The 12766-nt window shown below is 53.8% G+C and overlaps 1 protein-coding gene across 1 annotated transcript in view; it reads left to right on the top strand.

Annotated features, from left to right (window-relative positions):
• TGFBI (transforming growth factor beta induced) overlaps window positions 1-12561 on the top strand; it is a gene marked incomplete at its 5' end in the record, with an annotated part of 32457 nt that extends 19896 nt beyond the window's left edge. Inside the window, 10 exons of the mRNA XM_079918914.1 lie at window positions 1703-1915; window positions 2750-2887; window positions 3452-3597; window positions 4186-4322; window positions 5163-5293; window positions 7672-7796; window positions 9244-9346; window positions 9931-10010; window positions 11400-11424; window positions 11899-12561. Of these exons, the coding sequence (XP_079775040.1) occupies window positions 1703-1915; window positions 2750-2887; window positions 3452-3597; window positions 4186-4322; window positions 5163-5293; window positions 7672-7796; window positions 9244-9346; window positions 9931-10010; window positions 11400-11424; window positions 11899-11939 (1139 nt within the window). The 3' untranslated portion in view covers window positions 11940-12561. The remainder of the gene's footprint in view (window positions 1-1702; window positions 1916-2749; window positions 2888-3451; window positions 3598-4185; window positions 4323-5162; window positions 5294-7671; window positions 7797-9243; window positions 9347-9930; window positions 10011-11399; window positions 11425-11898) is intronic.
• Between the last annotated feature and the right edge of the window lie 205 nt (window positions 12562-12766).

Genomic DNA, 12766 nt, shown 5'->3' on the forward strand with positions numbered 1-12766 from the left:
TGGGGATCTCTTATGTCCAGATATGGTGGTACCAGGAACCCAGGCCGCAAAAGTGAGCATGGTACAGTCAAGGAAGTTTAAACCTAGTTGGTGTAACAGGCTTAAAAACGGGTCACTGGGGATCTGATGTGCTGAGCGTAGTACTCAGAGATACTCCCAAGGTCACGGGGATGAGAGCAGAGGTGGGCACCCGCAGCCTGAGGGTCCTGAAGGCTTCCGAGGAGATGAGACTTGGGTGCCTCTCAGCATTTTAGCTGTTTAGTTAGAACCGTTTTCCCCCTAAAACATGTTTTGTACGGAGCACATTTTTATCTTTGTAGCTATCAGAACACCTTATTATAAAGTGAAAAAAACACCCCAAGTGTATCCCTTTTGCACATCTGCCTTTTCCCACTTTAAGCTGTTTTCTCAAAGCGAGGGAGCTGTGTGTGGGGCTGCCACTGCAGGCCGGAGGGCGGGCGGCCACGGTCCACCTGACAGCCTCCTGGTTGCTAGCGGGTCAGCAGATGGACGAGAAGTGCCCGTTCGCAGACTGGCTTCCAGCCCTGGCCTGGCTCACCCTCCGAGGGGCCCTGGCAGGTCACCCACCTCCCCACCCCCGGCCTTCAGCTTCCTTCCCTGAGAAACTAAATCCCCAAGGCCTCATTCCCACCGCGGTCTTGCCGTCCTTTGTCTTCCCCACCGGCTGAATCGGGTCAGCACTGGCCTTCAAGGCCCTCAGCACTTCTGCAGGGCCTCAGAGCTTCCTCCTGCCTGTGACAGTGCGGTTTTGGTTCCCACACTCAGGACACATTGGAACTCGCCTCCGTGGTGAGCACGCAAGACAAAGGGCCCCAGGGACCCTGGTGAGCGACAGTCCCGGAACGGCTCTGCCTGGCTGGGGCTGGGGCACGTCCCCTCCACTGCTCCTGCAGCCTCAGCACCCCCAGCCCCTGCCCTGTCCCTAAAGCAGCACTTGGGCAAGTAATTAAACGATTCTATTTATGATTTACGGGTGGGGTGAATGGGGCTGCAGAGACCATGTCTTACTGATCACCATCCCCAACCTCTAACAGGCTCTGACAACTAAGTAGACCCTTGGGGTAAAATGAACAAAAACAAATAAAATGTATAAATAATTCAGAACTTTCATTTGCTACAGTTTTCATCTTTTTTACCACACTTTACATTTTCATAAAGGTCGTAGATAAAAAAAAAAAATCCCAAGGTAAACTCATTTGAGTTTTCCCCCTATCTGGGAAGTTCAGATACAAATAAGAGAATTCACCCTGAAGTTCAGGTACTGAGAAGCTAATCACGAGCATTTGCTGGGCGTTTACTCTGTTGTCAGCCGCTGTGCTGGGTGCGCACATTCAGAGTTTCATGTCCTCCTTACATCAGCCCTAGGAGATGAATGCTGTGCTTATCTCCACTTGACTGATGAGGAAGTTGAGACTCAAAGAGGCTCAGTGACTCGCCCAGGGTCCCCCAGCTGCCAAGTGGCCGAGCTGGGATTCAAACTCAGGTAGACTGCACGGAGCCCAACTAGTTTTAGAGGCTAGGAGGAGGAGAGAAAGAGGAGGATCCAGGCCACGTGGTACCCCAGGCTCGTCTGCTTATTGGCCTCGGAGAGAATGGAATCCTAGCCAGGGCAGGCGGCGAACTGGCGCCTCAGGTCAGCCCGGCTGGCACTGACTTGACCTGTGTCCCGTTCGGCCCCCAGACCTGCTAAACAACCACATCCTGAAGTCGGCCATGTGTGCCGAAGCCATCGTGGCGGGGCTGTCCTTGGAGACCCTGGAGGGCACCACGCTGGAGGTGGGCTGCAGCGGGGACATGCTCACCATCGACGGGAAGCCCATCATCTCCAACAAAGACGTCGTGGCCACCAACGGTGTGATCCACTTCATCGACGAGCTGCTCATTCCAGACTCAGGTGATCCAGGCCTCGGGGGCCTTGGGCCTGCCAGGTCTCCTGTCCCCTGTGCCGTCCACGGTGGCGCGGCTGGGGGAATTTGGGGATCTTGGGAGCCGCTTCCCTGTCTGCACCCAGCTCACAGCCTTCCAGGAGGGACAGCCTGGGCACCTGGCAGGTTGCAGTCAGATTTTGGAGAGCTGCAGGCTTGGGAGTCCAGGCGTTACCTTGTGGGCAGGGGAGAGCCATTGGAGGTGTCTGGGGAGGGAGCGACTCAATCACGGAAGCCTTTCGGAAGATCTGCCCGCGCTGGTTGGGCACAGAGGGCATCTACTGACTTCAGAGCATTTGCCTTCTCAGTCATGCGCAAGGATCCCAGGGGCACTGACCCAGGGAAAAAGGACTGAATGGACTTTGGCTTGGGTCCCCTTCAGCATCCTTGCCCCATCCTGGATTTCCAGGCAGTTCTACTGCTAACGAGTGAGGGAATTTCACAGGAAAAAACAAACCCAGAAGAACACTTTCTGTGGGTGTGGTCACTGGCATTGTCAGCTCTTCAGAAGCCATGACACAGACAAATGCTTTCTTCCTCCCCAGCATTGGACAGGACCCTGACCAAGGGCTGGGACAGAGGCCCTCTGCCCAACTGAGCCTCACCTCACTTCCCCAACCGGTGAGGTTTTCTGGGTGACCATTCCCCTGATGACACAAACCCGCTGTGCCCCAGCAGTGTTTAGAGGGGTTGTTGACTCAAGAGATGACATTCCTGCTGATGTATGTCATGCTCTGGGATGGACGAATGATAAATGAAAACAGTACTTCTAACTTTTGAACCCACGTTCTCCTTCCTTATAGCCAAGACGCTATTTGAGTTGGCTGCGGAGTCTGATGTTTCCACAGCCGTTGACCTTTTCAGACAAGCTGGCCTTGGCACTCATCTCTCTGGAACTGAGCGATTGACTCTCCTGGCCCCCATGAATTCTGTCTTCAAAGGTATCGTGGGGAAGGCATCCCTGTGCGTTTGTCTCTGGGGACAGCTGCCCCACCGCTGTCACCTCCACGGCACCCTCCCCAATTTACAGCTCCCCGTGGACCATTCGTGCTTCCACCCAGCTCAGCCAGAAGCAGATGTGACTTCACCAGAAAGTGAAGAGGCTCTGCGATTTCATTTGGTAGAGCAGAGGATGCACGTGGCAGTCTTGTCCTCAGAATTCAAGAGTGTGCATCTGTTGGGAGAGCAAAGCACTCCCTTGTCTTTTTATTTGCGGGGTCAGTTGCCAACGTGATAGGCAGGACGTCAGAGTGAGGATACAGCTGAGCCATGGCCATGGGGAAGGCAGAGAGGGGCCAAGTTGTGTCCGTGCCTACCCCTCCCTCTTAGGGCAAAATTCCAAACACCCTTGATTATCTAGACTTTTTTTTTTTTAGTTCTCAGAAGATGCCAGATGTTAAGGAATATTGGCAGCCTTGCTTGATTTCTCAATTTCTGTTTCCAAATGGAAGGAGGGACGGGCTTTCTGCTGCGTTGTCTGGACCTGACCACACCTTCTCTTGCAGATGGAACCCCTCCAATTGATGCCCGATTGAAGAATTTGCTTCTGAACCACATGATTAAAGATCAGCTGGCCTCCAAGTATCTGTACCACGGACAGATCCTAGAAACTCTGGGCGGCAAAAAACTGAGAGTCTTTGTTTACCGTAATGTAAGTTCTGGGTCCTAAATCGTGCTCTTTCTTTGTCTCAGCTCCAAGAAATGCAAGCTATATTCGTGTTAAAAAAAAAAAAATGTTCAATAAGCAGGAGCTACACTCAGCCCTCCTTGGTCCAGAAGCTTCTCTTCCCTCTTCTCCTGTTTCTTCTCTCTCTTCAAACCCAATAGTTACCCTGGAATATCAAATAGGAAGTACAACACAACATAGCCCTCGCTCGGGACCAGCCAGCACCATTTGGCTAAAGACGGTTGTCATTTGTTAAATAAATAAAGGAAGAGACTCGATCTCTTTGTTTGATCGTTGTCAACGGCCCTCTCGTGTCACGTAATAATCCCATGATGGGCCCTCTCGGTACATTTATCGGGGCCTCTATAGCTCTTCTTTCTTTAAGGAACGCCAGTTTTATTTTCTTCTTTCCTGGAGGAAACACATGCTTTTATCCTAGTCTTGACGCTGCAGCCCCGTATATATTCACTGATCTCTGCGGAAGAAGCCGTCAGGACGTGCCCTGAACAAATCGGGAGGCCCCTGCTTTGGGTTGGGGGTAACCTGGCCTCTCTCTGCCCCTCTTTGGTACAGAGCCTGTGCATTGAGAACAGCTGCATCGCCGCCCACGACAAGAGGGGCAGGTACGGGACCCTGTTCACCATGGACCGGGTGCTGACCCCCCCAGTGGGCACCGTCATGGACGTGCTGAAGGGAGACAGTCGCTTCAGGTAACCGGCCCCATCCCAGGGCGGTGCTTCTGCAAGTGGCCGTGCTGGGGCAGGACGGTGGCCTCAGCTGTCTGTCGAGCTCCCCACTTCCTCGGGGCTCCAGTGAACACCGGCCGTGCGCCCGTGTGATCTCCCAAGCCGGGGATTCGGAAAGGACGAGGGTCCCCTTGGAAACTTAGGTTGAGAAGAAGGGTCACTTCTGGGAGTGTAATCCTCACACCCGTGGGAACAGGGAGGGGGCTGCCCCTGTATTCCTGAAGGGCAAGGGAAACGTCCTGCTCTCCTTTTAAAGTCCCAGGGAAGCTGAGCACACCTGGCTTTGCGCGCGTGGTGAGTCTCGCTCTGTCGTGTCTGCTTACTGCCCCTGAAGTTTCCTTCCTTCTCGGGCTCCTGATGTCCCTTTGTTTTCTCACCTCGCTCTCTCCATTTATGGTTTGCTCACTCCCCACTGGGTGCTGTGACGTCGAGCATTTCCTGTCACTGAATTCAGCCATCTGCCCAAGAGCCTAGGAGACCACCCACCCTCTTCCCCACCCCCACTCCCCGGAATCACATCCCTCGGGCCCTGGGGCTCAGTCAGTCTCTGGGTCAGCCATGGCACTGACCTCTCCCTACCTCCTTCCGCCTCTGGCCACTGACTTCTGGCTTTTAACTGAGCTTAGCATCTACGGAGAGAAGACGCAGACCGGAATTGTTTCCTGTCTGTACGAAAACCAGCAAGGGGTGCGAATGCCAGTGCTCTGGGCTCCACCTCCCCACAGCGGTGTGGTGTTTGGGCAAATGACAACCCCCCCTCACACACACGGAGGGAGGTGACCTTTTCCGTGTATGTGTCCGCAGCATGCTGGTAGCCGCCATCCAGTCTGCAGGGCTGACCGAGACCCTCAACCGGGAAGGGGCCTACACGGTCTTCGCCCCCACCAATGAAGCCTTCCGAGCCTTGCCGCCGGGAGAACTGAACAAACTCTTGGGTAAAGAGCAACCTAAGTACATTTTTCAACTTCTCTAAAGTAACTGTATCGGTCAGGGTTTCAGCAGGAAATAGTTGGCACATTAGGAAGGGTTTGACTGTAAGGAATTTAATGACAAGACTATTTGCAGAGGTGTGGGCAGGGTCAAAGGAACCAGCAAAGGGTGATGGTACCCGGTGTTTACCGCTCCAGGCCTGGGGGTGCTGGGGGCAGGGGATGGTGGGGGGAGGGCCGGTCCAGGGAGACCCTAGGAGGAGGGGCATAGCACAGTGGCTAGAGCCGCAAGCAGCTGCTGTCAGAACCATGACAGGGAGGCCACTGGGTGCCTTGGCCTCCTTCAGCGGCCGCCTGGCGGCTGACCGCAGGAGGGTGAGGGAGCCTGGATGATGCACTTGACGGTGGTCGGCTTCCCCGGGCAGTGAACAAGCCAGAGGAGAGTAGAAGGGAATTGAGGGTAGATGACAACCAGCCCAATCAACAAGGCATGGCTTCCCCTGCGGACCTGTGAGAACCTGCTCGTGAAGCCATTTACCTGCATCACATGTACCTCAGGATGAAAGCTTTACCGAGAAGCTCCTCAAGGCCCTGAGCAATTATGTTGAGTATGTTTGAGAGACAATCTAGTGGTGAAGAGCTCGGGCTCCCAGATTACCTGAAAGCAGACCAAACGCTGGCTCTGGCGTTTACCAGCTGACCTCTTGCAGGTTGCTTAACCTCTCTGGGCCTCGGTTTTCCCAGTAGTAAACTGGAGGTGGTAAGAGTACCTTGCTCAGAGTGTTAATAAGGATTAAATGAGCATTGCCCACAATGCTGGGCACACGTCCCCCATCGATAATGGGATAATGGCTATGATGGTGCGGAGGTAGGATGGGCCTGCGGTGTTTACTCTGACGCGTGCCTGTGAACGTCGCATCCACCCAGTGCGGAAGGGTGAGTCTGAGGAGGAGGAGGAAGGATCCTGGCTGAGCCTTGGGACCCGAATCGTCTGCACCTCCCTTCCCGCTCTGGAGTGCAGAACAAAAAGCTCGGGGAGCTGTGAACTGAATTTGTGTCCTGTTTAATTTTCCTTATTGCTAAGTGAATGCCTGTGTCTGTGGTGCTGACGTATGTTCCTGAGGAGAGGGGAGACATTCATCCTGGACATAAACTTGCCATTCTCTCTCTGTTCAGGAGGAACGGAATATTCCCTAGGTGTCCCAAGCCTGCTTGGCTTGCCTTTCATTTTCATCTGTGCGGGAGCTGAGGGAGGGCTTGGGCAAAGCTCCCCCTACACGCCCTCCCTCAGGCCTGCGGGCAGGATTAGACCCCAGCATGCCTGGGGCACGGAGCCCATCCCCCGTGTTAGAGGTGATCCAGATGTTAGAGAGCTCAGAAGAAGGAGACCCTCCCCTCCTGGGGGCTGGCTGGGCTCAGCACCTCCAGGCCGTATTTCGGTGGAAGGGAAACTCTTGCCAGCTCCAAGCTGTGGACGTCTGGAAATCCCTTTGTACCTGGTGGCTCCATCCCGTGGCACTCATGTGGATTCGTCCATAACCAAGTGAACTCCCCAAAATACTTTAAAGCTTCCTCTGTTCTCAGTTTCAAGTTGCTGGAAATAGCCGTCCATAAGCCCTGGGGATACCCAGCCATTTGGCTGGTAACATGAGTATCAGGGGCAGCCCCGATGCAGAGGAGAGGGCAGCTGGCAGCCTTAAGGTTGCCTCCCACTCTTAATTTGGGGACTGCCTGTGCACCTTTATGAATAATTGGCTGCATTCCGCAGTGGGTGGAGGAGCTGATGTGGGCCGGAAGGAATGCTGAGACGTGACGAGGAGGGACGCTGTGGAGGGATCTCCCCTTCGGCCCTGACCTCATCAGCTCCATAGCTCCTCCAGACCGCAGCTGTCGACTCTTTTAAGTTCTCCCTTCAGGAAACAGCCGTCTCAAAATATGCATTTGTGGGCAGAATGTGTAACTATTTCACTACTGTGTTATAACTATTGGGAGCCACGTTGATGATGAAATGTCTCAGATGCCAGTGTTGTAAAGGCCCCTGGCTTTCCAAGCAAATATTTAGTCATGGAAACATGAGTCATACTCACAGAAGAGTATAGATTAAATCCTTCTCAGCATCACAGAAGCGTGTACTTAACCTAGCAGCCCATCCAGTGCACAGGTAGAGTCATGGCCATGGTCATATGCCTTGTTCCCCTGACCGTTACGCACATGGTGGGTCGGAGGGCTGAGCACACAGTAGGTGCTCAATAAGTGCCTATTACCTGGGCAGGGGGTCTTCCCCTCGGGGGTGACTGCTTCCATCTTCTCCTTTGGGCCCTCTCTGACCACACCCGTTACCAGCCTTAGGATTAACTCTGCTTTCTTTTCCCACAAACCTGCAGGCAACGCCAAGGAGCTTGCCAACATCCTGAAATACCACGTTGGCGATGAAATCCTGGTTAGCGGAGGCATCGGGGCCCTGGTGCGGCTGAAGTCTCTCCAAGGCGACAAGTTGGAAGTCAGCTCGGTGAGTACGTTGAACAATTGAAAGGCTGGCCGTGCCCTACTGCTGGGATTTAGGGCACATCTCATCCCTAGGATGGCATTAGACACACACTCTGTGTTTAAGAAGCATCTTGAATCTCTGAGTGTATTTTGAAAGAAAAGAGAAGAAAAAAGGAAAGAAAAGAAAAAAGAAGGGGCTTCCCTGGTGGCGCAGTGGTTGAGAGTCCGCCTGCCGATGCAGGGGACACGGGTTCGTGCCCCGGTCCGGGAGGATCCCACATGCCGCAGAGCGGTTAGGCCCGTGAGCCATGGCCGCTGAGCCTGCGCGTCCGGAGCACAGAGGGAAAGGCCACAACAGTGAGAGGCCCGCGTACCGCAAAAAAAAAAAAAAAAGGAAAGGAAAAGAAAAAGAGTCTTCAGGGAAATCAAGGGAGATTGTGGTTAGACCGGAATAAGAACTTCCAGATCTTCAGGGGAATGAAGCATCTGATTGGCATCTGGGAGAAGCTATTAAATCTCCCTTTCCTTAAGGAAATGATAGTTACTTACAAGTCTTGAAAGATCAATTCCCAGTCCCCTTCCCACTCTGTCCCCCCCAAGTCCAGGGGTTCACTGAGCTGTACCATGAACCAGATCAAACCAGGAGGCTTTTTCTTCTGACGCTTGTTCTGTGAACCTTCCCTTACTCTGCACATTCCACTTTGGAGCTCCCTCCGAGGGTCCCTACCTTGAAGAGAGGGAACAGATAGGCAGCCCAGCTCTGCGAAGCTGCCTGTGGCCTCCCTAGCTGTACCAGCCAAGGCCACTGACACCCCGTGGAGGGACCACCCTTGCAGCATGTGGCTGGCTCAGCTTCTGCTCCCTGCGCCTCTCTCCTGGCCTCCAGCCATCCCTGTGCTCACCAGCTTCTCCCGGGAGCACGGGAAGGCAGGCAGGGATGGCATGACTTGTTTGACTTCTGCAGGTCACCTGAGAATCTCCCAGCTCCTAGTCTGGGATGTCAGGGTCCTGTCGGTCTCAGGCTCCAGTTCCCCCTTCCCCCTTGGGTCGTTCAGGAAAGCCTGAGACAGATTTACCCTGTGAGAAACTCTGAAGCCAGGCATGGAGGAAAAGTGGAAAGAGCCCTTCACCCAGAGCTGGACGCCTGGCTTCTGTTCCCAGCTGTCCCACCTGCTCAGCTTAAAGGAGGCCATAATATCGACCGCCTCACCACGCGCTGCTGTGAGGATAAGGGAATCACACAAAAGAGCACTTTGTAAATTGCAACACGCTGGGTCCACACAAGGATGAAATTGAGCCTCCCAGACCGAAGGTCTGTAGCTGACAGGGTCTATTCCAGTCACCAGAGTGTCCCCAGCACTCAGCACAGGGTCTGGCATCCAGAAGTGCTCAGTAAACATTTGCTGGGTTAAAAATGGATAAGGGAAACGTGCTTGGTGTTCAACAATTGCTGTCTCTTTTTCTCCCAGAAAAACAACGTGGTGAATGTCAATAAGGAGCCTGTTACTGAAGTTGACATCATGGCCACCAATGGCGTGGTCCACGCCATCTCCAGTGTCCTGCAGCCTCCGGGTAAGGCCCTAAAGAACCACGTCCCCGCTCATCCTGCTGCTGGCCCTTCTCGACACACAGCCGTTGGTGCTCGATAGAAGCCCTGCTGTAAGCAAAGAGGAGAATGATGTGGGATGTGTGGACTGAGCATCTGTGGACGGCATTGCTGGGTCTGGTTGAAAAGTAACTTAGGAACTCTTGGTTCAAAGGCACTACGCCCAGCACCTCAAGGACAGATTTCTCTTTGCTGAATTGCCCGGCTGTCCTAGCCCTGTTCGAACAGAGCCCAGTTGTTTGTTACATGTGAACGCTGTGAACGTGGGTCAAAGCACCCCTCCTGCAGCGTCCCGCCCTGGGTGAGCTCTCTTTACCTCCAGCAAAGCTGCACTGGAGCCTAGCCTCTCTCCTCAACCTGTGCATTCACCTTTCTTTGAGCTCTCTCCCCACGGGCCAGATTCCACCACGAGTTATGGAAAGTTATAAAGGAAGACTTCATCTGAGAATGTGAGCCAGAAAACCCAGCAGTGCCCCCTCAGTCCTGGTGGTTATGAATGACACGCTAATCATTTCTCTCTCGTTGAAGCTGCCTTTCTTTTTATCTGCAGCCAACAGACCTCAGGAACGGGGGGACGAGCTCGCAGACTCTGCGCTTGAAATCTTCAGACAGGCATCTGCGTTCTCCAGGGTAAGATGCCTGCCTACGCTGGCCCCTGCCCTGAACAGCCTTGGGTCCTGTGCTTGGGCTCCTGTCTTCCTTGGCTGTCCTCCCAGGGCTCTCCCGTAATTTCTCTCCACTCCCATGGGGCATCCTTAGACCTGGCCCGTGTGGAGTTTGGAGAAAAGAACCCAGGCAGCCCCGGCTTCCTTTGTGGGCGACAGCCGAGGCCTTCCAAGCGAGGCCTCTGAGCCTCAGTGCATGGGGAAGCCGTAGCTGGTGAGAACGGACACAGCTGTGGAATCCAGCTGACTGAGAAGGGCACTCCATCTTGAATTTTCCTTACAGCGGACTGGCCTGCCCTGAGCCTGGGCTCCGAGTTACTCTTCTGTTTTCTGTGATGCAGCCCGCCATGGCCGGTGCTGGGGCCCTGCTGGGCAGAGGTGTGGGTGCCGGATCCAGGGCCCTGTCTGTGTGGGGCACCTCCCTTCCTTGCCTCAGCGCCACCTCCCTCTCAGAACCTCTCGGACTTTCTGTGCTTTTCCTCCCGTTCCCCAGCTTGCCCAGGGCCCGGGGGTCCACTCAGGCTCCCTTCAGGTCAGGTGGAGCCCCTTGGGAATACGGGTCATGTTACAGAAGGTTTGCATTCCCACAGAAGAGCCTGCTGGAGGTAGTCTTTAACCCAGAGGTATGGAGCTGGAATACGTCCCTTTACTTTTGGACATAGGGCTCTCCTTCGCGCCCCTTGAGGAGGGTTCTTGGCCCAGAGTTCCTATTCCTGAGAGCCACCCCCTGTGCGGTCCCAGCTCCGCAAGCTGCAGCGGATAGTCTGGGGGGAAGCCTGACTTCGGGGCATCCCAGGAATGTCCGCCTCAGAGTCCCTTGGTTGGGGCTAGCGCATCATCACTTGGGGCTGCCACGACTGACTGAGTGGCTCCCCGGGGCCCAGCAGTTCCACATTCCCCTTCCTCTTCCTCATTCCCACCATTTTTTTTTTTTTAAGAAGATGTTGGGGGTAGGAGTTTATTAATTAATTAATTTATTTTTGCTGTGTTGGGTCTTCGTTTCTGTGCGAGGGCTTTCTCTAGTTGTGGCGAGCGGAGGCCACTCTTCATTGCAGTGCGCGGGCTTCTCACTATCGCAGCCTCTCTTGTTGCGGAGCACAGGCTCCAGACGCGCAGGCTCAGCAGTTGTGGCTCACGGGCCTAGTCGCTCCGTGGCATGTGGGATCCTCCCAGACCAGGGCTCGAACCCGTGTCCCCTGCATTAGCAGGCAGATTCTCAACCACTGCGCCACCAGGGAAGCCCCCATCCCCACCATTTTTTCTGAGCAAGGGTGGCAATGGGCAAAGCCACTGCCATGAGCAGGTGTAGGTATTACATCCACTAGACAACTTGACACCTTGTGTTTTCTTTCAGGCTACCCAGAGCTCTGTGAAACTAGGTAAGTGTGGTCTGGGTTTGAAGTCCTTGTAGACTTGTTTGGGTCTTACCCCCAAGCAGGCCCAAACCTGCCATCTGCTGTCTATAGCTAAGAACATCATGGTGCAATAAAACATGGCTTTTGGGGTCAGACACAGAACACCTAGTTTCCTTCTCCCTAAGATGGAGATAATAAGAGTGCCAACCTTTTTAGGGTTGATACGAGTTTTTAGGTTTGAGAACCTGGGAATATTGCACAGGGGCTTGGCAGGAGCCCATGATGAGGTCGTGGCCCCAAGCTGGTAGACGTAGAAAATCCCGGTTCAGAGCATCGCTGAGTAAGATACGAAGTTTCACAAGCCAGAAAGTACCTGCTCTGTGCAGGAGAGGATGGCAGAAGAAGGCTGCTTGGCCCTCGTGCTCGTGATTCTGACAGTATCCTAGACAGACATGGGAAGCCTGCCCCTTTTTCACCTTTCACATCTCTCTCTTTCAGCCCCTGTCTACCAGCGGTTATTAGAGAGGATGAAGCATTAGTGCGAAGGACCGCAGGACGAATGCATTTCAGCAGCTCCCCACCAGTTTCTCTCAGTTTGCCAAAGAGACTGAATGTCTTAGAAACCAAATATCACACTTCAATGTACCTGGGCCATAATGTACACCGTAATGAGATCTGAGCCTTGGGAGGGTGGGGGGAGGAGGGAGAGAGAGAGACTTTTAATTTTTGCCCCCTAAACGACACTGTTAGCCCCATTGCATGCAGAGACCTGGATGTCACTGCCTGACATTCAGTTCCAGGAAGGACCTGTCCCAAATGTGGCACTTCCTGCCTATGCTACTTACTCTGGAAAAGGGAGCCAAAGTTTCTGAAGCTCACAAAACATGAATCAAGCAATCCAGCATCATGGGGGTGTCGTGGCACTGTTTCTGTAGAGCTCTTTCACATTTGGAGAAGTAGAAATGGCATCCTTATAAGCTATGAGTTGAACTGCTCTGTCAAACATTTCTTGCACCCACATGTGGCTTGGACCCTTCTGTGTGACCTGTCCAGGTAGAAAAGAGAGGGTAGGTAGAGTACCCAGAGCTCAGGCTTCCCCCGGTTGTGGTAGAGACATGGTGTGTCTGTAATAATAAAACCAAAGAAACGTATGCCGCTGTGGATGGGAACTGTGTGCTGGCTTCGGTATTTCACAGGGTTGGGTTTCTGTTTCTTGGGGCTGTGATGTGCCTTCCACGGAAATTCCACCAGGAGCAGCTAGGCGGGAAGCCCTGAGGGATGGTCTAGGGACGACCATAGCATCAGCTTCATAGGTCCGTCGCGAGGATGAAGGGACATGATTCTTGTAAAGCACTCGGCACAGCAT

Source organism: Stenella coeruleoalba (assembly GCF_951394435.1).
Source record: "Stenella coeruleoalba genome assembly, chromosome: 3".
Taxonomy (NCBI): Eukaryota; Metazoa; Chordata; class Mammalia; order Artiodactyla; family Delphinidae; genus Stenella; species Stenella coeruleoalba.